The sequence below is a fragment of the Chiloscyllium plagiosum genome, chromosome 3 (assembly GCF_004010195.1).
Source record: "Chiloscyllium plagiosum isolate BGI_BamShark_2017 chromosome 3, ASM401019v2, whole genome shotgun sequence".
NCBI classification, from domain to species: domain Eukaryota; kingdom Metazoa; phylum Chordata; class Chondrichthyes; order Orectolobiformes; family Hemiscylliidae; genus Chiloscyllium; species Chiloscyllium plagiosum.
The window spans coordinates 79,855,857-79,880,265 of record NC_057712.1 but is presented as its reverse complement, the minus strand read 5'-3'; the positions used below and the strand labels follow the sequence as shown (position 1 = coordinate 79,880,265).

General features: G+C 36.3%; 2 protein-coding genes across 3 annotated transcripts in view; one reads left to right on the top strand and one right to left on the bottom strand.

Annotated features, from left to right (window-relative positions):
- esco2 (establishment of sister chromatid cohesion N-acetyltransferase 2) overlaps window positions 1–9,245 on the top strand; it is a 42,432-nt gene extending 33,187 nt beyond the window's left edge. For both annotated transcript variants that reach the window (XM_043685095.1, XM_043685090.1), the window contains 5 exons: window positions 3,627–3,758; window positions 6,032–6,121; window positions 6,759–6,902; window positions 7,815–7,999; window positions 8,092–9,245. In XM_043685095.1, coding sequence (XP_043541030.1) covers window positions 3,627–3,758; window positions 6,032–6,121; window positions 6,759–6,902; window positions 7,815–7,999; window positions 8,092–8,224 — 684 coding nt within the window. In that variant the 3' untranslated portion in view covers window positions 8,225–9,245. The remainder of the gene's footprint in view (window positions 1–3,626; window positions 3,759–6,031; window positions 6,122–6,758; window positions 6,903–7,814; window positions 8,000–8,091) is intronic.
- Window positions 9,246–9,590: 345 nt separating this feature from the next.
- pbk (PDZ binding kinase) overlaps window positions 9,591–24,409 on the bottom strand; it is a 29,150-nt gene continuing 14,331 nt past the window's right edge. The window contains exons 3-7 of the mRNA XM_043675165.1: window positions 23,206–23,348; window positions 22,065–22,234; window positions 17,215–17,344; window positions 12,673–12,834; window positions 9,591–9,958 (exon numbers count right to left, since the gene is read on the bottom strand). Of these exons, the coding sequence (XP_043531100.1) occupies window positions 9,735–9,958; window positions 12,673–12,834; window positions 17,215–17,344; window positions 22,065–22,234; window positions 23,206–23,348 (829 nt within the window). The 3' untranslated portion in view covers window positions 9,591–9,734. The remainder of the gene's footprint in view (window positions 9,959–12,672; window positions 12,835–17,214; window positions 17,345–22,064; window positions 22,235–23,205; window positions 23,349–24,409) is intronic.

Sequence of the window (24,409 nt, the reverse complement as noted above, 5' to 3'; positions counted from 1 at the left end):
TCAGGTATCTATGGACATGCAGTCATGTTCTCTCACTTCCTCTACCCTTCGCAATTCTCTTGAGTTGATTGTATATTCCCTTGCCTTGTTTGCCCTCCACAAAGACATAACCTCGCACTTCTCCAGTTTGAATTTCATTTGCCACTTGTCTGCCAACTCAACTAAACCACTAATATCATTCTGCAGTTAGCAGTCATTCTCTTCACATCAACTCCAGAAAATTTGTGTTATCCAGAAACTTCTAAAATCTTAATCATGAGTAGCTCCTACAAATAGCAATGATTCCAACACTGAGCCTCGTCAAACACCTCTATAAACTGCTTTCCATTTGTAAAAAACGTCAGTTGACCATTGTCTTTTGTTCCCTTTCAGTGAGCCAATTTTGGATCCGACCCACCATCTTAACCTCTATCATTTGGACTTTAATCTTTCTGAACAGTCAACAATGTAGGACCTTGTCAGATGCTTTAGTAAAATACATGTGGACAGCATCCACTGCACTACTTATTCAATCTTCCTTGTTACTTCCTCAAATTCAATTACATTTGTTTAACACAATCTTTCCATAACAAAACCATGCTGACTCTCCCTGATTAATAAGTATCTTTGTAAGTAGCAGTTAATTCTATCTCTCTTTATTGCTTCTAGCAATTTCCTTAAACAAATTAGGCAGATCAATGTAAAATTATTTGGCTTATTCTTTGTACCACATTTGCAACATATCACGTTAAACATATAGAAATTGGTTGTTGAACTGTCTGTCCAGATAATTTGCGTTTTTTTTAAAAGATAGCTACTATGTAAAAACTTGGCTTTTTTTTGCGCATTAAAAAAAATTATACTGAACAACTTAAGCATGTAATTGAGAAAGCATATTGATGTACTCAGAATCCTGATGTTGTTTGAAGACATGAACTCATTTTGCCAGGGTATGAGTAGAGGAGAGGGATATGTGATACAGATATTTTCCCTCTGCAATCAATTCCAATGTCATGTTACAAGATTAGTGGCTAACCTTAAATAGTTTGTCTTTTTTTTGTCACACTGGAACTGAAAATGAAGTGTCATTGTCAGAAATTTGCCAGAATAAAATCTGTATTACAAATCTTATTCTACAAAAGGACATGAACAACATTTAAGAAATATTTAGATGGACATTTAAAACACATTATGGATCAAATGTTAGAACAGGACTAGAATAGCTAGATACTTTTTCTGAACCTCATCTGAAAGCTATTGCAAAATGTAAACGGATGGTACCTGGAAAGAGGAAGGGGGGAGTCTCCTGGTTCTTAAGAAAGATGGTCATTTTATATCGAGGATCAGCAAAGGGGAAAGTTTGATTACCAATTCCATCAGGTAGGGCTAGAGGTTGCACTCCACCTGGCTGAAGCCACCCCAGTATAAAATAATTTGATAGATCTGTTTTTGGTATAGCCACCATATGACTTAGAGATAGCATCATTGGATAAGTAACCCAGAGGCTCAGGCCATTATTCTAGTGATATAGGTTCAAACCCCATAATGCCAGCTAATGGAATTTAACTTCAGTTAGTTGATAAAATCTGGAATTGAAAGATAATCTCAGTAATGGTAACATTGAAGCAATCATTGTTTATCATAAATACCCATCTGGTTTGTTCATTACCTATTAGGAAAGGAAATCTACTATTTTTGCCTATTTGTGACTTTTTTTTGTTAATCGTTCAGGAGATGTGGACTTTGCTAACTGACAGCATTTATTGCCCATCCCTAGTTGTCCTTGAGAAGTGGTGGTGAATCGCCTTCTTGAATTGCTGCAGTCTATTTGGTGAAGGTAGACCCACTTTGCTGATGGTGATGATGGTGGAGTTGCAGAATTTTAATTTAGTGACAGTGAAGGGATGGAGATTTCATGATACATAAAGCTTTGGTTTCTAGTAGTGAACTCAATGGAGAAAGCTTTCTCTATGAATATAAAATGTTCTTTAATTTATTGTGTTTTAAGCATGTCATGAGGTATCATTCACAGCACCCTTGCATATGATTTAGTCTTTGGGTCCATGGCCCATTGATTTAGCACGTGAACCTATACTGATACTTGAATGCAGGCAGAGGGACCCCTTGTCAATTCATACTGTTGCAAAGTTGGGTAGAATAATTGTGGATTAAAATGCAGGACATTAGAATTTGCTGTTTGTAAAATGCTAGGGGGAAAGCATTGTGTAGTCCCTTTAAAAAGATTTTGCTTTTTCCGTGCTTGGAGATTTAAAATGGATGCCTGTGAAAAGCCGCTTTGAAGGTGTGCAGAGAGCACCCGAATTGAAACATTTGAATCGAAACGCTGTACAGTTAGCAGACCAAGCAGCATTTTACCAAGACAACAGGCTTTGGAATTTAGCCAATAAATTTGAACCAAGCCCTTCGATACTAAAAATCTGTCAAATTTAAATTTCATGTTTGACAACCTCGGACCAATCTGATTGTAAAAATAATGATATGTCATCAAGGGTATAGAATAATAGGGCAATTGGAAAATCAGCAAAGTTAACTGCCATCTCCTAGAGATAACAGCTCTCAGCTCTTAGAGAAAACACCATCTATTTACAACGGTACCAACGACAGAAAGAATAAGGAAAGACAGAAGAAATGACAAAGAAGGTGTTCCTGATAGGACGATAGGAAGAGAAGGCACAGAACAGTTTGGAAGTGGTAACTTGGCTGTAAATTAAAGAGACTAAATATAAATGGGCCTTATATTTATTGGAACAGCAAACCATTAGAATCTTCCTTTGAATGGGAACAATTAGTAGTTAGAAGGGATTATTCAGTTTGTGAATAGTTTAGTAAATTTGTTCACTGTTAGAGTTAGATAAATAAAAGTTGCAGAAAGGCAGGTTACATCACTTTTCATACTACTTTTACAGGTTATAAGGTGAGGTGCTTTTTGAGTAGTTCATTTTAGTTCTCCGAGGGGTTTCAACCTCTGCTTTATAACAATATAAAATAAATTTTAAGGTTGCTATACCATTATGCTAAATCTTAGTTGAACCTCCACCACAGTTTCATTGTCCCACATTGTCCCCTTATCCATAGCACTCAAAAATATATTGAGCTATGTCTATAAAAATACTTGAGTACTGATCATCCAGATAAAAAATTCAAATATTTCATAACCTTAAATGAAGAAATTTTTCTTCATCTTAGCCTTATTTAAAGGCAAATAATGCTCTAACATACAAGTTGATTAAATTTCTGAATCTTTGTTCAGATGAGACTTTAAACTGACTTTACAAATGTAAAAGTTTCCATGACTGTATTGTTACTGGAAAAGTTAATCTCATTGCTGTTTGTGTAACCTTGCTGTGTGTGAATTGACTGCTATTTTGACTGAAAATATTTGCTAAGTATTTCATGGCAAAGTATATCCTGACAGCATGAAAGTTGTTGTATAAATTAAGACCCATCTTTTATGAACTTCTAAGCTTATTTTCCTAAAATATTTGTAGGAAATAAACAAGAGAGATGCTAAGGCCATTAGAAACTGAAGCATTTTAAATAATTTCAAAGCTTTAATAACGTTAATGACTACATGTACTGTTACCTTTGGCAGATGTATTGATTTTCTTACTTTTGCTATTTTGCAGGATGCAGGTCAGAAGCATTTTGGAGCTGTCATGTGCAGGTCCTGTGGAATGATTTATACAGCATCCAATCCTGAGGATGAAGCACAGCATATTCAATATCACCAAAGATTCCTAGAAGGGCTCCGTTATGTGGTATGAAAGGTTTTTAATTAATTTTTTATATGCAATCTTCTCCAAATTCAAGGTTCCAAATTCCTTGATTTTGTTTGTATACATTATAAACATTTCACTGATTTTATGTGATGTTAAGAATAAGTATAGTCTTTAGTATAAATGGGTTTAGTTGGATAAATACCAAGATTTGCAAACAATATCTCGTTCCCAGTTTAATTTTGTACATTTTGTCCCTAATCCAATAAATTCCCATGTATATACATTTTATGAAGGAAACTGCTTGTGCAAATTTGTCGCACTTTAATTATACTCTTCTGTCACTAGTAGCTCCATTTGATGAAGGGTATTTTTACAGCCTTACCAACTTTTCAAGACGATTGGATGTCTGGAAGCATTATACAGCCAACTACATACTTTTAAGTATAGTCACTTTTATAATGTTACAGCTGCCAATTTGCAAACAGCAATCTCTGGGGAGAAATAAGTTGTAATAAACAGATTGTCTGTCTGCTTTTTTATAATATTAGTTAAAGGATAAATGTTAAGCAGAACAACAAAGATAACTTCTGATGAAGGGCTTATGCCCGAAACATCGATTCTCCTACTTCTCGGACGCTGCCTGACCTGCTGTGCTTTTCCAGCTACACACTCGACTCTGATCTCCAGCATCTGCAGTCCTCACTTTCTCCAAACAAGGATAACTCACCTGGCTTTTTCTTAAAATGGTCGCAGAAGATACTTTATACACTTTTGTTTTATTCATTCTTGGGAATTGGGTGTTACTGGCTAGGCCACCATGTATTGCCTATCCCTAGTTGCCTTTGAGGTGAAGTAAGGTGTCTCCTTGAACAACTGCATTCCATTTGGCAGACCTAGGTTAGTTTAAAAACATTGAGTGAGTGAATCTGGAAGGTTGTAAAAGTCCATTTACTTCCGATTTAAGTCATCTAATCTAATCTAAAAAAAATTGTTAATGAGAGATAATTAATCTAGGCATCAGTTTGAGGCCTGCAGGCTATGTTGTAGTAGAGATGGGCGAAGCTTAGGAAAATATTCAGGATTTAATTTATCTGGATGTTTGCTGAGAGAGTTAGCTGCAGATTAGAACTGCTATGTGTAGTTTACAGTCCACTGACAGAAGATTGCCAAGTAAGTGATAGTTAGCTAGGCCTACATTAAGCAGTTTTTTTAAAAAGAAACACTAGGTTCTTTGTTCATAGCATGGAATATTAGTGGGACTTTGAATCTTGAGGGAGAAAAGAATCAAGAATGTCTCAAGCTTCAAAAATAGGTAATCTGTCTTATTATAAAACAAAAGTAAACAGTCAAATTAGATTGGAAGCAACATTATTTTTCTTATTATTGTTGCTGTACAAACCTCTGAGGTCTGTGCGTGGATTTCCTTAATTAATGTTGATCGATGTTCATGGGCCTACCCAGAAGCTATGCAGCTTGGAGAGCAAATTGATTAGAAATATTGAAAATTAACCAGAATGTTGGATTGGGGTGTCCACTGCGAAGAGATGGTATTGAGCATTTTACCTCTTGAAACAAGCTGGAGCTGAGGGCATTCTCCAGAGGACTGATATGCACCTATAGCAGTCACTACAGAAATAATTAACTTTAAGATCAATGTGCCTTTGTAAGAAAATTCTTATTACATAGTTATAATCCATGTTTGTAGGTTAATTATTTATTTCGTGCAGTTCCTTCAATGTACATTTTGCCACAAGACTGTACTTAGTTAAACAAAAAGGTTTTATTGGTTAAAATTAGGTTTTTAGATTTCTCTTTAAATGTTAATGATTCCTCACTCGCCACTAAGGGCTTCCCTTGGCGCCAAGGTGGAACTGTTCGCACAACACCTCACTTCCACCTCTGCAAAAATTCAGACCACTCAGAAGCAAACAACTAGGTGGCAGGGAAGTCAGCCATTGAATTCTGCATGCCCACTGCCTTCAAGTCCACTAGCACAAGAGTCTAAAACCAGCCCTGAAATGCATTTGCAGTCTTGATGAAGGTGAGGTTCATTGTGCATGAAATTGAGATCCGTTTTGGTGTATTATTTCCACTGTCAAATGGCATACAAATGTTTACTAACCAATCATGAAGCCGGACCATTAGCTGACATATTAGAGTGCCGGCAAGGTAAACAAACATAAATTTATACTTGCAGGGAAGGTTGAAAATTTCAGCAGAATGACGAAAGGACTATGCCACAATGATACTTTTCATTCTTTTGAATTATTGAAATTGCATTGTTGTAAAAAATACTTCTATTCAACATACAGGGATGGAAGAAAGAGCGTGTGGTGGCAGAATATCTAGATGGAAAAATTATATTGATTCTGCCAGATGACCCCAAGTATGCGCTTAAAAAGGTAAGAAAAAGCATGTATTGATAAACTTTCTCCCAAAGTCTGTAGTATATAAGTTATTGATTAAATTTTCAATCTTGAATGAAATGTTCAATAGAATAACTTAATTTACTGAATTCAATTTTTAAAGTACTTTAATGTTTTAAATTTTAATTTAGATTTTTGAATATTTCAGTAAGCGAGGTGAGATTTCATGCAAGTTTTTGAGATTGCTGCCTATACGAACAGAAGAGGGATGAAATATTTCAGGAGGAAAGCAGCACAAATAGCTGCATGGATGTTCTTTTTAAAGACAAATGTAAATGCATTGTGCACATTTGGTACTGGACGGGACACAAATAAGAATTGAGCAAGTAGTTATATATTTGAGGAGTCTGGAGTTGTTCTTGGTCACCAGGATGATGTCAGAGAAGTTGGTTTTAAAGAACGTGGAACAGTGAAATCTAACATTATCAAACCAGCTCTGATGACTGACTGAACTGATTCTGTGCTTAGTAACATCAAGTTATTTCAGAGAAGAAACATGGAAGTGTACTGCCATAACAAAACAAGTAGATGACTATCTGCTCAAAATAGGCATCAAGGACAGAAATTAAAGAATATATTTTTGTTGTGATTTTACATAATTTTTTTTCAATAGGTAGAGGAAGTGCGAGAATTGGTTGATAATGAACTGGGATTTCAGCAAGCTACATTAAGCTATCCAGAACGAAGTAAAACCTACATATTTGTCTCAAATGAGAAGAGGATTGTTGGCTGCCTTATCACAGAATCTATCAAACAGGTAAGGAATTTCTTTGATGTACATGCAACCAAGATGCTTTACATGTTTATAAAGGTTAGTGCTCCTGGATCATGAAATAAAATCTATTATTTGCATTTATGTCACTGGCACAAAGTTTTGTTAAACCAACAGCTAAATAAGGTTAGATTAAAGCAGAAATCACCTTCTTCAAGCTATTTGCTAAAATCTGAAAGACCGTGTTTGGTCTATTTCAACCAAAGTAACTTCAACTCCCATATTATTGATAAGAAAGCAAAGTAAACATTGGCTTTGCCAGCAATGCTAACATCCCAGAATCAGATATATATGTAAAAGTTAAATTTTAATATTTTTGCTGTTTCCCAGCAAAATCATCTTGTATGATTTCAGTCACTCCTTCATATGAGTTTTGTTCAAGTTCAGATAGCTTTGAAGTCTGCCTCGACCCCAAAGTATACTTTTATGTATTCAGTTCTACTTTTCACATCTCATCATGATTCATGCCTTTTTGCAGCATCCTATAATTTATCCCCTCACAATGGAGAGTGGACAGCAGAGACTTATAAAATCAGAGTTAACAGTTTGAATCCAGTATGATTACTTTAGAAGAGTTGTACCAGACTACATGTTAACTCTGTTTCTTCCTCCTCAGATGCTGCCAGACCTGCTGAGTTTCTCCAGCATTTGTTTCAGATTTCCAACAGCCAAAGTATTTCGGTTTCTTTACAAAAATAGTTGGTCAGCACAAGGTAACAGTAACAAAGGGAAAATCTGAAGGATTCTATTAATGATTCTACAGTCAGCTGTTATAGCTAATTTTAAATATATTGATTACTTAGCTCCTTTGCAGAGGATCTTGCTGGAACCTTTAGTTCAATTTTAAATTTGTTTTGAAGCATTTTGTTCTTTAATTTTCTTGGATAACCTCTGCAGGCCTTTCGGGTGCTATCTGAACCTACTGATCAGAAAAATACAGAAAACAGTCACCTATTGGAACATCATCGTGCCTGGAGATGTTCTACAGTGCCAGAAGAGGCTATTTGTGGCATAAGCAGAATCTGGGTCTTCAGTTTTATGCGGAGAAAACAAATTGCCAGTAGAATGGTGGATATTGTTCGGTAATTTTTTTTTAATATTTCCTTACTCCTGTTAATAAAATGCATTTGGGATTTTATATAATTGAATTTAATGTACTTTATCTCTTTTTCAGGAAGACATTCATGTATGGAACTTGCCTGAATAAAAATGAGATCGCCTTCTCTGATCCAACACCATCAGGCAAGCTGTTTGCATCTAAATACTGTGAAACCCCAAATTTCCTGGTTTATAACTTTATTGGTTAACCTGAATTTTTTGACTCTAACCACTTACCAATTAGTACAACATTTGGCAGGGTAAGGAAGACTCTTTGTATAGTATAAACTAACCTCTGAATACAGGTCCAGTATCCCAAATCTGCAATTGTCCAGAAACCAAATATTCTCTCGCCCCCTCAACATTTATGTAACTTATAATACAAGCCACAAATACAAATTGGCATTCAGCAATTTTAAATGGACTATGCTTTTCAGGATCCACCTCATTGTAACACACTGGATTGTTGACTTAAAATGCATTGACTAAGTTCGTTTGGGTTTCTACATGTCAGATAACAGGTAATTAAAAATTCAGGAAATTTGGCACAGCCTCAGTCCCCAGAACTTGATGTTAAATTCATACTAGTCTGAATTGCTAGTATGTTTTGTACTGTTTGCAAAAACTCATTTGATCTAAAACCAATGTTAAGGGTTACTATGTTAATTATGTTGTTAAAATGGATTTGTGGAAACTTAATATTCTAAATGAAAAGGATTGATTGAGACATGTAAATATGCTTAATTTTATTGCTGTTCATCTTTGTCTGTTATTCTAGAAGCCTGTATTATAGGTAGTTTAAGAGTTCTCAAACACAACTTAGTTTAGAAAAGTGAAATGTCTACATAATAAGGTTATCACAGTTAGTGAATTTTAAATCTTATCTTGCTATGCTTATTTTAGCAGCTTTTGGTCCCTCCAAATATTTGATCCAACACTTAATATCTATAGAAATTGCTCATTGTAATACAATAAAAAGTTGATTATACCTAATGTCCAGGTATTCATTATTCTCAGCTTTGATTGTCAAAAATCTTCACTTTTCATAGGGTACAATTTAATATTAATTTGAAAATTGCATGTAATGAATTCTGGTGATTGACCCCAGATTTCTGTTTCTTAACCTAAGTTCCCATCTTCACAATTATTCATAGTGTGGTTAGAGAATTAAAAAGCACAAAGCCAGTCACTAATTACAAAAGAACAGTTCAGTAACATGCATACCACTGGTAACAAATTAAGCTGATCTCTTATAACAAATATGAAAGGTAGAATACTACAGTATTTCACCAGTGAGTACAAATCTGGAGGCAGTGTAATAATGAATATTTGGAAGAATAGTTTTATTTTAATTAAAATGAGTCACACGATTGAAATTGCTTTAATTCTGTTTAAGCAATATTAAAACTGCCACATTCTCATTCTCTAACATCAGAGTCAGTATCTTGTTATTGCGGAAACTTTATATTCATCAACAAAGAGTCCTGCAAGGCCAGGCCAGTCGTACGTTTCAACTAAGCCCCACATGGTATATTGAACAGGTCACACCTTGAATCATAGGACATATACTGTAAATATGCTGCTCATGCATTTTATTCAGTTTAACTTGCAAAATATAAATGACAATGACATGAATTTTAAAAGTGGGTTAGTACAATACATTTTATACAAGTACATTCATAAAACAAAGACAGGTTGGACAAAAGATTTCATCGCACTTTATTTCTTTTCAGTTGCTTTCTCCAATTCCTCTACTATCTCTGCAGCTGAGGGACGTTTTTTAGGATTTTCATTTGTACAAACGACAAACAGTTCAACAACCTGCCTGTAAGAATCATCTAGTTCTTCCATGTTAAGTGCAGGTCTCGTTCCTAAAGCTGCATAATAAGCATCTTCATCAAAACTGTCATCATCAAAGCTGTCTTCATACTCATCTGCAGAGTCTAGAACAGAAGAACAAATCAAAAGTATTTAAATACAGTATAATTATCCAGGTATATTTCTTACAACCATTGGAACAAAGGACAATTTCATCTTGTCCCAATTTGTTGCACTTGGTGTTTTCAGACTTGCTGTGGGCTGTAATCTGAAACCCAGTAGTACTACACTGCTTCACAATGAGGGATAAAATGCAAGCATACATGTTCAGTAGGCATTCTAATAATTTTCAGGTATACTCCCTTTACCAATAAATACTAAAGATTGAACAGTGCCTACACACATACTTCCAACTATTAACCTTGACAGCTACCTGCATTAATATCACTAAAATGAACAAATTATTAAATTTATTTTTGGACATTGTACTTTCCCTTAGTGAAGTATTCCCCATCCCAAGGGAGTATGTATACCCATTCACATTAAACACACACAAAACCCTATTGTTATGCCTGATGATTAACATTATTTAATATGCAAGTAGCAGTTAGGATCTTTCATGGTGGAAGCTCACAACACAAACCATGTCCCATGCCATCTTCAGTATACAAACATAACTTTTCTAGCAACATGAGATTTAGTAAACATAAGAAAAGTAAATGTAAACATACAAGGTGCAAATCAGTGATGGATTACTTCACACTTGCCTGCATGATTCTAGGTCCAACAAACACAAGAAACAGAACACCATTCAGGGCAAAATACCTGCTTATCACCATATCCACAAACATTCAGTGCTATCAAAACAGAGACTAAGGAGCAGCCCGGTGTATCATTGTGATTCCAGAGATTGTAATTACCATCAGGAAAAAAATGCTTCCACCTGTCTTTAATAGGTGACCCTATTCTCAGAGTATGGCCCCCAGGTCTTTAGTCTCTCCCTAACACTTTCCACAGCTATACTGCCAAACCCCTTAAGAACCCTATACTTTTCAACAAGGACTCCTTTCATTCTTCTAAGCATCAATGAACTCGACCTCCCAAGAAAATCCCTTCATAACAGAAGTGAACCTTCTCTGGACTACTTCCAATGCCTTTCTCTCTGCACATTCAACTCTTACTCTCAATGTTATCACTTCATTCTTATTGCACCTTCCCACTAGCACTGTCCCCAAATATCACCACATGGCATCAAATGTAAAATGCAACATTACCGAAATGGTGAGGTTGCAAAGCTGAGGTGCAGAAAGATCTGGATGAATGACAGAACATTCAAACACAGGTGCAGTAAGTAATTAGGAAAGGCAATAGAATGTTATGTCTTACTGCAAAGGGAATTAAATACAAGAAAATGAGGTTATGTTTCAGTTGTGCAGATGATAAAAATCACAGATGTAGAAGCAGGATTGGCCATTTGGTCAAGATATGGGATCCATAACTGCCTTGAACAATATTTCAACTGTGGTCTGACCAGAGACTTATACAGCTGTACATCCCTACCCACGTATTTTAGCTTTCTTCAAATGAATACTACCCCTGCATTTATTTTCCTAACTGCTAATGAACCTAAACAATAACTTTGAGAATCATGAACTATGGCTCCCAAGTCCCTTTACGTTTTGGAATTCAGAAAATAGTCTATGCCTATCTCCTTCGTACCAAAGTGCAAAACCTCACACTTTCCCACATTGTATTCCATTTGCCAGTTCTTTGCCTACACTCCTAACCTGTCCAAGTTTTCAACAGCCTTCCCACTTTCTCAACACATGTCCCTAGCTTTGTGTCATCTCCAACAATGCCCTCATATTCTTCATCCAGTTTGTTAATGTATAACGTGAATAGTTGTGGTACCAAACACTAACCCCCTTTGGGACTCCAATAATCACTAGCTGCCATTCTGAAAAATACCACTTAAACCCAATTTTCTGCCATATGCCAGTCAGCCCCAATCCTCTATATCACCTTGCCCTATGCACCATGGGCTCTTATTTAGCAGACACTAGTACACCACCTTGTCAAAGGCCTTCTGAAAATCCTAGTAGATCTGGGCACTAGTGAGACCAGATCTGGAGTTCTGTGTGTAGTACTGATCACCATACTTACAAAAGGATGTCAATGCATCAGAAGCAATTCAGAGGAGGTTTACCAATCTAATACCTGGAACAAGCAGATTGTGTTGAGCAAAGGCTTGACAGATTTAAGCTAATATCCTCTGGAAGAATTGGAGGTGATGTAATTGAAACTAAAAAGATCCAGAAGAAACTTGACTGGACATATATGGAAAGGATGTTACTCTCGGGGGAGAATCTAAAACTAGGGTTCATACTTTAAATACAAAGAGTCGCCTATTCAAGAGAGAAAGAATTTTTCTGGAATTCCGTTCCTCAAATGTATAATCTTTAAATATGTTTAAGGGAGTGGTGATTACCAAGGGTTGAAAGATTACTGGAACTATGCAAAGTTGTCAAGTCAAGGTTGAAAGGAGATCAGCCGTGATCATATTGAAAGATTGAGCAGGCTTGAAGGGCTGAGTGACCAGTTCATTTTTCGTTCATATATACATACAGTTTAGCTGTTGGTCATGATATTGATATGGTTAATTCACAAGTCCCAATGGATGGAACACAGGGAATAATAGAAATAGTCCATGATTTTCTGTCCATTCAGTTTAATAAATGAAAAGTCACAGAAAACTATATATACTAATTCTCAGATCCATTCAGTGAAATAGCCACATCATTAAAGAATTATATGGAAATCCAGAAAAGTGCAAGCTTACCTTCAGAAATATTTATATGAGGCATAGAAAGAGTCATCATTTCCCATAAGGTAAGGCCATAGGCGAAGATGTCTGATTTGTCTGTAATTAGGCCATTTTCTTCCAGAGCTTCCTTTGGTTTCCATGGTTCAGTTCCAATGTATGATGTTTTAGGATCACTTACTGGAAAATAAATCTTAAAATGACACTGTGGATGCGGAAATTATATAAATCTTTACCTTAAAACTGTTAGCAACACTTTAAAGGAGGCGTTCCAGCACCAGAGCCTGACAGAAGGAACATCAATCAAGGCTTATCCCATATTAACAGGACTGAGTGGAGTAAAAACTGAAAAATGGAATGAGGGGGAAAACACTAAAAACAAAGTTAACACCTTAGAAAATAAGTGTTTGGAACACCTTTGAGCTAAAGAATAACAGTAGGATGTGGGCATACACTAAACGTGATCAAATGCATGGAATAGCCTCAAAAATAGAAATTGCTGACAAAGCTCAGCAGGTCTGGCAACATTGGTGGAGAGAGATCAGAGTTAGCATTTTGGGTAAAGTGACCCTCAGAACACCTTACACTATTTTTACACTACAGTTCTGAGGAAGAGTCAATCGACCCAAAATGCTAACTCCGATTTCTCTTCACAGCTGCTGCCAGATCTCCTGAGCTTTTCCGGCAATTTGTATTTTTGTCACCGATTTACAGCATTCACAGTTCTTAGAATGGATTGGGTATAGTGGAGACAACACTTGTGAGACAGTAAAGAGATAGCTAATTAGGTGGAACTAAGCTAAGTTTTCTTGTGCACAAGCAGTCTTTTTCCCCTTTAGCCTATTCTCATGGTTGGGGATATCCTCAACATTTTAGCACTTCAGATGAACTATAAACTGAATATGCATTTGTATTTAAGCCAACTTAAAACAAACACCCTACAGACCAAAAACAATAACAGATGACAGAACATTCCTTTCTACTAAGTCAATATATTTTGAAACCGGAGAAGAGCAAAATTATGTTCAAAACAAATCCTGCTTCAGGAACCCCGCTAATGACTAACACTCACAAAAGATGGTCAATCTGTCCAAGCTTTTTTATTATTAGGCAAAATAAACTTTAAAAGTGACATAAATAGCAGTTTCCAAAGATTGACAGCATTCAAGCACAATATTGAGCATGAAATCCTAAACACATCAGCTCTTTTCTTTACAAGATCTATTAATTTTGAAATTAATTGCAAATACTAGGAACTCCCTCAAGTCCAAACTGTTCAAAATATGCCTTGGTCTTCATGGATAATGAAGATAACTAAATAATATCAGAGTTGAAGAACAGCAACAATGGATGCAGGTTTGCTTGCTGAGCTGGAAGGTTCATTTTCAGATGTTTTGTCACCATACTTCAAAGTGGTGTCTTTCCTGGTATCAGATAGCCCACAAACCGACCAACACACTAAACCAGCAGCTAATGAACTTGAAAGACCCTACACAGACAATAAGCAAAACTAATGTCATTTACAAAATACCGTGCAAGAACTGTAACAAACACTACATTGAACAAACAGACAGAAAACTAGCCACCAGGATACATGAACATCAACTAGCCACAAAATGACATGACCCTCTCTCACTAGTATCCTTACATTTGGATGAGGAAGGACACACCAAACAGAGACATGCACGAGAATTCCTAGAAGCATGGTATTCCAACTGGAACTCTAACAACAAACACATTGATTTGGATCCCATCTTGGGGCGGGGCGGCACGGTGGCTCAGTGATTAGCACTGCTGCCTCACAGCGCCAGGGACCCGGGTTTGATTCCAGCCTCGGGCGACTGTGTGGAGTTTGCACATTCTCCCCATGTCTACGTGGGTTTCCTCCGGTGTTCTCCCACAGTCCAAAGATGTACGGGTTAGGTGAATTGGTCATGCTAGATTGCCCATAGAGGTAGGTGCATAAGTTAGGGGGAATGGGTCTGGGTGGGTTACTCTTCGGAGGGTCAGTGTGGACTAGTTGGGCCGAAGGGCCTGTTTCCACACTGTAGGGAATCTAATCTAATCTAAAAAAGAACAGGAAATGACATCAGCAACCCAAGGAAACCCAAACATATAAATATAAAGCAGGAAACACCAGCAGTGCTTCGTCCGGAGGCTCACTGAAGATGTTACCTAGTATGGTGACGAAACACCAGAAAATGAACCATCCAGCTCAGCAAGCAAACCTACATCCAGAACCTAAACCTGAGCTTAAATATCTTAAAACTTAATATCAATAATTTAATACAATTTACATGCAGTGTACTGTTCCTGCAAGCACCATAAAATCAAAATGGTTTGATCAAAGAACAAAGAAAATTTACAGTGCAGGAACAGGCCCTTCGGCCCTCCAAGCCTGAGCCGATCCAAATCCACTGTCTAAACCCGTCGCCCAATTCCTAAGCATCTGTGTGCCTCTGCTCTGTCATGCATCTGTCCAGCGCATCTTACATGAATCTACCGTGCCTGTGTCTACTACCTCTGCTGGCAACGCGTTCCAGGCACCTACCACCCTCTGTGGAAAGTACTTGCCACGTGTATCTCCCTTAAACTTTTCACCTCTCATCTTGAAAGCGTGACCTCTCATGGAAAAAGCTTATCTCTACTTATCCTGTCTATACCCTTCATGATTTTGTAGACATCAATCAGGTCCCCCCTCAATCACCTTTTTTCTAACGAAAAGAATCCTAACTGACTCAACCTATCTTCATAGCTAGCACCTTCTATACCAGGCAACATCCTCGTAAACCTCTGCACTCTCTTAAAAACGTCCACATCCTTTTGGTAATGTGGCGACCAGAACTGAACACAGTATTCTAAATGTGGCCGAACTAATATCTTGTACAATTTTAACATGACCTGCCAGCTCTTATACTCAATACCCCATCTGTTGAAAGCAAGCATACCATGTGCCTTCTTGATCACTATATCCACCTGTGCAGCAAGGTACAATGGACCTGAACTCCCAGATCTCTCTGCTCATCAACTTTTCCCAAGGCTCTTCCGTTTACTATGTAATTTGCTCCAGAATTAGACTTCCCAAAATGCATCACCTCACATTTGCCTGGATTGAACTCCATCTGCCACTTCTCCGTTCAACTCTCCATCTATCTATATTCTCCTGTATTCTTTGACAGTCCCCTATGCTTTCTGCTACTTCACCAATCTTCATGTCATCTGCAAACCTGCTAATCATACCAACAGTGCCCTCTTCCAGATCATTTATGTATATCACAAACAACAATGGCCCAAACACTGACCCCTGTGGAATACCACTGGTCACCTTTCTCCATTTCGAGAAACTCCCTTCAAATATTACTCTGTCTCCTGTTACTCAACCAGTTCTTTATTCACCTAGCTAGAATACCCTGCACACCATGTGACTTCACTTTCAATTATGTGAAAATATGTGATTGCATTGAGAACACAAAATTTGAAAAAAGGAGAAAAGATGCAACTAGACAAGTATTAAAATTTGCCACATTTAACAAAAATGTCATTGTGATGAAAAACTCCTGATAAATCATTTTATTAATGATATTAACTTGTGTCATTGGATGGATGGATTGATTCACTGATTTAGAATATTATTGACTGAAAGTGATCTTTCAAACCAAAAGGACATGGTTACAGCAGCAGAAAAATATTGCATTTATAAAGATTGCAAGCTGCTTAAATGGAGTAACCAAATCTACACTTTTAAAGATATGTCACATACCCAGTTTCCGGAGCAAAACATATTGGATTTGAATAGTCAAAGAAACTGTCTAGAGTATCACACCTTTGCTTTCCCTTTCTCCAAAATCTCTTTCAACCTACTGGAAGACCTCATCACCTCAGATTCTTGAAGGAAAAATTTGAATCAACATCACTATTCCCAGAGAGAATATGACCAGCCATACCTGATCAAGGGAGAACCTCCAGTACCAATAGCTTGTGTGGAAAGTGACTTTGGCTGCAGAGCAGCATTCAGACAATCTGAATAATTCTACTTTCTGAACGTAACTGTATTTGAACAACAACAGAGATTGCTGGAAAACCTCAACAGGTCTGAGGAAGGGTCACCGGACCTGAAACATTAACTTTGATTTCTCTGCACAGGTGCCTCCAGACCTGTTGAACTTTTTCAGCAACCTCTTTTTGTTTCTGATTTACAGCATCCACAGTGCTTTCGGTTTTTCTTTTGTATCTGAACAAGGTTCTTTAAAAAAAAAAGCAAATTTTACACCTTTGCCCTTGCAGAATATTGTAAGATTTTAAGCAGCACATTACACACCTTTTGTTAATTTTTACAACTCTGCACAATATGGTCTTTTACAGTAAAACTAATTCTTCACGTATTAATTCAAGGAGGCATGCAGTCTGGCTTTTAATACAGTCTAATATTTATAATTGGCAATATCAGCTGCCTTTAAAATTCATACACTGTTGTGGTAGTGGAGGAGTGGGACAAAAAAAATAATTAGTCCATCCTGCTAATTTATTTCTACCAATGTTGATAAGGGAACTGTCACATACCTTGCATGTTTTCATCTAATTTGAGTGAAACACCAACATCACAGATCTTAATGGTCTGAAAATCTCCTTTAATGACGATATTACAAGATTTGATATCTCCATGCAAGAGTCTTTTCTCATTATGCAGATACTGAAAGTTTCAAAAGTAAATAAGTATTTAAGAGTAATAATTCTGCAGAAATGCACTTATCAGTGTAAAAATGTAGTATTAAAATGTTGCTAGTGAAATAAAAACAGGCGGAGGTTGAGAATTCTCCATGAAGTAAACTACTTTTGAAACAAAACTTTTGATCTTGCTACTGAACACAGAAATCTCAATGTTTATTCTTTTTAAAATGAAGTATTTTAATAAATTACCAATATGCAAGGCTGTAGGAAGAAAGATGATGCAATATATTAACAAGAAAAAAATCAAAATTATTAAATGTTAACCTCATCTACCTCATGAAATGGGCAGACCTGCAAAGGTACCTGAACTAAACACACAGCAGCTGTATGACATAGCAGGCAATCATCTTGAAGTGGAGCAAAAGCACATTATTTTTGCAAGTTAAGTGGCTGTGTTAGAAAAATACATAAAATGAAAAATGCAGAACAAATGATAAATGGTAATGAAATGATTTGACAATAGCTACAATATTAGTAAAGGGAAGGGATGAGCAAGTTGAGTAATAATTTACAAAACAGATAATTAACTGGGAACTGCTCCTGGACATGTCAGCAGTATTTTTAAACTGGACTGGCAAAAGGTCATTGCGGAGAACACAAAAATGAATTAGGAAGCTAAAAATGAATGGATAACACTGACTTAAGACTAAACTGGAATTGCATGTTTCATAAACTAGTTTTAATCATTATATTATGATTGCAATATTTATAATGCCAGAGTCTGGTACAGAATTGTGAATTTTATGAAATCCAGTACTTTATCCATCATGAATCAGATATTTTATACTTCCCTATCAATCTGTTCAGAGATGTTATTCCAGATTTCCTGAGCTGTGGGAGACCTTAAACCGAGATCTTCTGGCTCAAAGATAGAGTCACTACCACTGTGACACAACAATCCTATAGACTTTTCAAATACCATCAGTAACATTTTGTCCATTAATCTAATTGAAGACATACTTTTATCTATGTCTTGACACTTTAATCAGCTTAGTCACGAAAGGATACATTAGTATAGCATTCATTTACTCAATTAATAACATCAGCAACCTTAATCCAAAAAAGGATTTTTATTTTAGAAAAGCAAGATTGTAACTGTAATTTAAGATGTATGATTTAAATACATTTTAATATCATTTATTTTGGATATATGAATATTGAGCCAGTGAGGTGTTTGAAGGCATTTTATGTTTAACTTACAAGTATTTCTACAGCTGGTGTTTTCTTTGAAAACAAACTATTAGAGACAATTCCTGAAGAATAACATGGTTTTGTTTACATTGAGAGAGTTTACAAGCAAATGAAGCAAAGAGTGTTGTGCACTAGTTTTTCAGATAGAAAGTTCTGGGTGTTTTTGTACTCAACAGAAACACGCACACCTTGAGAGAGAGAAAAAAGTTTCAGTTTGGAGAAGTTTGCAGACATCATGGTGGAAGCTAGATGTGTAAAACAGTTGCTTCTGAGTTTTAAGACCGTTAAGAAATTGGTTACCTCAGTGCAAGGAGGCTAGTTTAAAACTTGCAGACCAAACCCTGAAAGGATTATTTAAGACTGAGGAAATCTAAATTGCACAAAGATGCAAGACTAACAGATTCTCAAGATAGGAATTGAACCCAAGTTAAACTAAGCTCCATAGATGTGAAACAGGAGAAAATTCTCTCTGGTGAGAATACTTTAAAAGGCTGTTGCAATTGATACTGTTACAGTTAATAGGATTGTATTTTATTGTCTATTAAATTTGTGTTATGCCGAAATAGATTGGTTTATTCTGTTCTATCTTCACATCATTTGCATTAGAAAGCTTCTGTTTTATTATCAAACTCAAATGTACAGCATCGAATGTTTATGTTTCAGTGAAAGAGCACATTATCAAAACAAAGATAAAACCCTATCAAGCCAGGTTTTAATCTGGGATTGACTTAACTCGTAATAATATCAGCTGGTATTATAACAGCTAACATTAGCTAGTCCTTATTTTAAAACATAAATTTGTTCTGAAAAATGGGTAAATTGGCTAAGACCTGATTTATTAGGTATGCACAAGTACCACACAGTGATAGTAGTGAGCCTTCCTGAATATTTATTTTAATAACTGCTTAAGTTTTAAAATAATCTGGAAAAACCAAGCATGTAATTTTGAACTAGAACAAGGGGATCAGACTAGCTACAGATGGCAGCATTTCATCCCGTAAAACATAACTGCAGCAGCAGCTGGAGTTTTACAATAATTTTGCCATGGTGTGGACATTTATTTCTGGCAGCAGCTTTTCCATGAGCAAACTCATTGATTTCAACTGTTTAATTTCACCCCTCCTAAAACTTTGCACTTCCTTAAACTTTAATCTCTTGTGTATTCCTCACTGAACGATTGGCAGCCAGACATTCAGCTCTGATCAATAATTTCTCCTGATGTCTCTATTTTTGCCTGTGCAAATTGTGCCTTCAACATTGTTGTTCATCTGAACTTGAAAAATAATTTGATAAGTTACCACAGAATAGCAAAACAGAAGCCCATGACATTCAAGAGCATGGTGCATGAGTATAAAAGTGGGGAAGTGAGAAGTTGGAGAATAGCAGTGACAATTACTTTACAAGTTGGAAGGAGGTACATGACGACATATCCAAGGGATGCAGTTAACCTAACGTTCCACTTGATACACATTCAGTAACTGGCGCATAATTGCAAAGTTTGTTACTGCCATGAAACTTGGAAAGATTGTTAACAATGAGAAAAGGAATGAGCCTCAGAAGCACAGATTTATGAAATGGGCAAACACAGAAGTGTTAACAGCTTTTACGTAGTAAGTAAGGAGAAACGGTTTCCAGTGACAGCAGATGGGTAACTAAAGGCACACATTTAAGATAATTGGTGGTGTAATAAAGAAATAGTGTATTCACAAATGCACTGTCCAAAAGGAAGTAGATTAAAAGATAAACTTTCAAAAGGAAATTAAGTATTTGAAAAGGAAAAAAAAATGCAACAGTATGATGAAAGAGTCGGCATTCAATAATGTAATATGGGAGGGCAGGGGGTTGTGGAAGAAACTATGTGGATTTACCATCGTAGTGAACCCTACACTTATGCAAGGTCTTGACATGTCACCTACAAACTGGTGCCGGGAACTGGCCACAAAATTATTCTCTCAAATAAATGCTCTAGTACTTTAACCAATACACTGGATGTGGGATGATAATGACTGGCAGCATTAATGAGCCTTTGTAAAACTAATCTAAAAAAAGTTGAAAAAGAGACAAACTCTCAACTATTTGGAGTTATACCTAATATAAAGGAAGAGATCTGTTACTGTTGGAAACCAATCATTTCAGCTCAATAAGATCACTGCAGAGGTTTCTCAGGGTAGTATCCCAGACAGAAATAGCTTCAAATTGCTTCATTGAATTTGGTCCTTAAGGTCAAAGCGGAGCTGTTAATTGCTGCCATGTTGCCAGTTCCAGTCCCAACTCTTTATAATGAAACAAATATTCCATACCCACTTGCATCAAAATCTGGACATTCAGGCTTGGAGTGACAGTTGGTCAATAACATTTATGCCATCTAAGTACAAGGCAATGACTATCCCAAACAAATGAAAAATATAACTATTTCCCCTCGATGTTCAACAATATAACCATGTCTATGTCCTCAATTATCCACACCCGGGGGAATCACCATTCATCTGAAAATTAACTGGACTAGCCAGATAAATAATGTGGCTACAAAAGCAGGTAATGGGCTATGAATTATCAACAAAATATCTTGCCTAAGACCCCTAAACCTGCACACCATCTACAAAACAACAAGTAAGCAATACAATTAAACACTCCACTCATCTCAAGGAGTGCGGCTTCAACATTTCTGATAGATGGAGTATTCCCATTTAACCACACAGAAGGAATATTAGAATTCAACAATAATTCTCAATTCACTATGAAACTTAAAGCCATACTGCACAAGAAAAGTATCAGTTTATTTGACACCAATACTTAAATTGGGACAAGACAACAAGCATAGGTTGGCCCTAAGGTTTGATTTCCCCAAAATAACTGATACCCCTATACATGGAAGGTCATTACCGTAAACACCTTCCACAGATTGTCGAGATCACAGCTAATTAATTTCCATTGTATATGCATAAAACTAAAAGATTTTAATTAGCCAGTTATAGCTGTATTTATTGCATCTCAGATCTTAAACCTTAGAATTAAATTTAACTATTTATGCAGTGTTTATTACAATAGCATTCATTACATAATTCCTCATTTGGTAGCGCCTGAATATAAGCAGATGGAATATAGAGATTGAATATTCATTTGAAAGGTAACAAATCCTATGTTTCCTGACTCCCAGTTATCTTTGTTGACAGACTTTTAAAAATTATTTTCCAGCTGCAGTTTCCCTCTTCCTCTTTGCATCTTTTTTCTACTTCCCCTCCAGACCCTAAAATCCCTTCATATTTACTTTCTTCCTCCAAACCCCATACAATTATTTCTCCTATCCAGAACATCAATGTTACATCCCTGTCACTTGTTCAAAATTGTGGAATTTCTTCCCTAACATGATGTCACATAACTGTAGCAATTCAAAAAGGCAATTCATCATCTTCCCCAGAGAAAGTGGAACTGGGCAATAAATATTGGCCAAATACATTACTCATATCTCAAATGAATATTTAACAAAATACCTTCAATCCATAAGCTACATGCAGAGCTACTTTCAGGATGGTAGAAGCAGGAAAAGGTTCTTTGCCATTTTCCTTCCTTTCTTCTATCAGATCATTCAAAGACTTTTCTCCTCCAAACTCCATAGCTAGACACTGAGTACCATCATTTGCTTTAGTAAAAGCTCTGTACCCTGCGGACAGAAGGTATCAATTTAAAAGTGCTACAGTTTCTTAGAAGTGTAAAGATGAGACTAATCCTTACTTTAAAAAAATAAAACTGCAAGTTTACATCTGCAACCTCTCCATTAGTTGCCACAGTTTTTTTTAAAACTAGAATTTAGGTAAGATGGAGCTGTATAAAACAAGCAATGGGATATCCATTCAAAAGCTAACATAACCATTGTTTGTACATAATAGTAACTGTGCTGAGGAAGAAATTCAGTGCCAGAGATATTTTTCAAACAGAAGTGAGTGTTTTATGGGAAAAGTTTCAATCAAGCCTTTCAAGAGCGAATTTGATAATTATCTCGAGAAAGAAATATGAGGCTACAGGTAAAAAGCTGAGTAGTAGAATCAGGTGAACTACTCTTGCAGACAGCTGGCACACACATGACAGGCCAAATGGCTTTCCCGTGCCATAATTATTCAACAATTTCAAGTTGTTTGCGATGGCAGTGATAGAAGAATTTTAGCTGGATCAGAATTCCTTGCTTCTCTCTAGAATGAATTCGTTAACATCCATTTAACTACGTAAATTGGATCTCCAGTTAGAGTCTCATCCATAAGAAAAACAATAATATTTTGGACACTACAAAGTCTAATTTTTGTTAGTAGTCCAAGCATAGATGTGGAAGCACTTCACCCAATTAAAACTGTAGGCATCACATCAAATTGTAGGTGACAACCAGTTCAGATTCAGATTCAGATTCAGATTCAATCAGGCCAGTGCTGTTTGATATAAATGGAGGAATGTACTTTGATATTATTTTGAGACAGACGTGTGAAAAGACAAGTACAATGTTCAATACTAAAGGGAACTATATAATTCAAATTTCTATGTGGTACAAATACTAGCGAGTGACTGTTGATTTAAAAAAAAATTACTTAGGTTCATATTGTGCTTTCTCAGATTTTTCTACATTAAACATGTAAACAAACCTACCAACAATATTTGGATGCTCAATATCTTTCAGCAGTTTGGCTTCTTGCTGAAGTCGCTTTAAGTAAATATTTTGCTGCTCTGTATTACACTTGGCATTAATTTTTTTCACAGCCCATGGAGAACTTGATTTGCCTGTGGGGGATCTAAAAACAATATTTTTTGCAAAATAGCATGACTGCAATATCACTAAATTACATTATTGTACTCCAATTCAGTGATAATACTGGAGTCATGCAGGGACAAATCTTTTTCATGTTATGAATACCATATGTTTTCACAGGTTTAGTAGTTTCATAGAATCCCTACAGTACAAAGAGAGGCCATTCGGCTCATCAAGGCTGCAGTGACCCTCTGTAGAGCATTCCATCCTGCACCCTATCACCATAATCCCACATTTTACCACGGGTAATCTACCTAGTCTACACATCCTTGAACACTACGGGTCAATTTAGCATGGTTATAACCCGCACATCTTTGAATTGTGGGAGGAAACCAGAGCTGTGCAGATACAGGAAGAATGTGCAAACTCCACACAGACAGTCATCAACAGCTGGAATCGACACCTGGTCCCTAGCAATATGAGGCAGCAGCGTTAACCAATGAGCTGCCTCATGATGGGAAAAAAGTCATAGCACATCTTACGTTGCCAATACTTAATCAGGCAGTAATAGCCTCAACAGCTCCCAAATTGATTTTGGAAATCACAAATAGCAATAAAAAGATAACCAAGGTATTGAAAAAGAACAAACTATGTACCAGATTTTCATTCTAAATAATGATATTTTATGTGAAGCTATCCAGGCTCACGGAATTAATAGAAAATTAGCCAAGCATCTCAAAATTTAAAAATACGATATGATCAACAAACAATACTCCATGTGAGGGTACAGTAACAAGTGACATTTTGCAAGGTTTGGAATTCTTTTTAAGCTATTCATAAAGCACCAAAGCAGTATCACTTAACTATGATCTAAGTCATTTGTAATAACTGCTCAGTAGTCAAACCATCAAAGCTGTAATTATATCAAATCTGGTTTGAGAAAGAATTCTTTTCAATATACATTTTGGACATTTTTTTTGTGCAATATAACTCAAAGAAAACAAAGAACAGGATCCTTAAGGACACAGTTGTCAAGACTTTCAGAAGTTCAACTACAAAAACTAAACTTGACAACATTGGGTCTACAAGAAACCAGGTTGCATG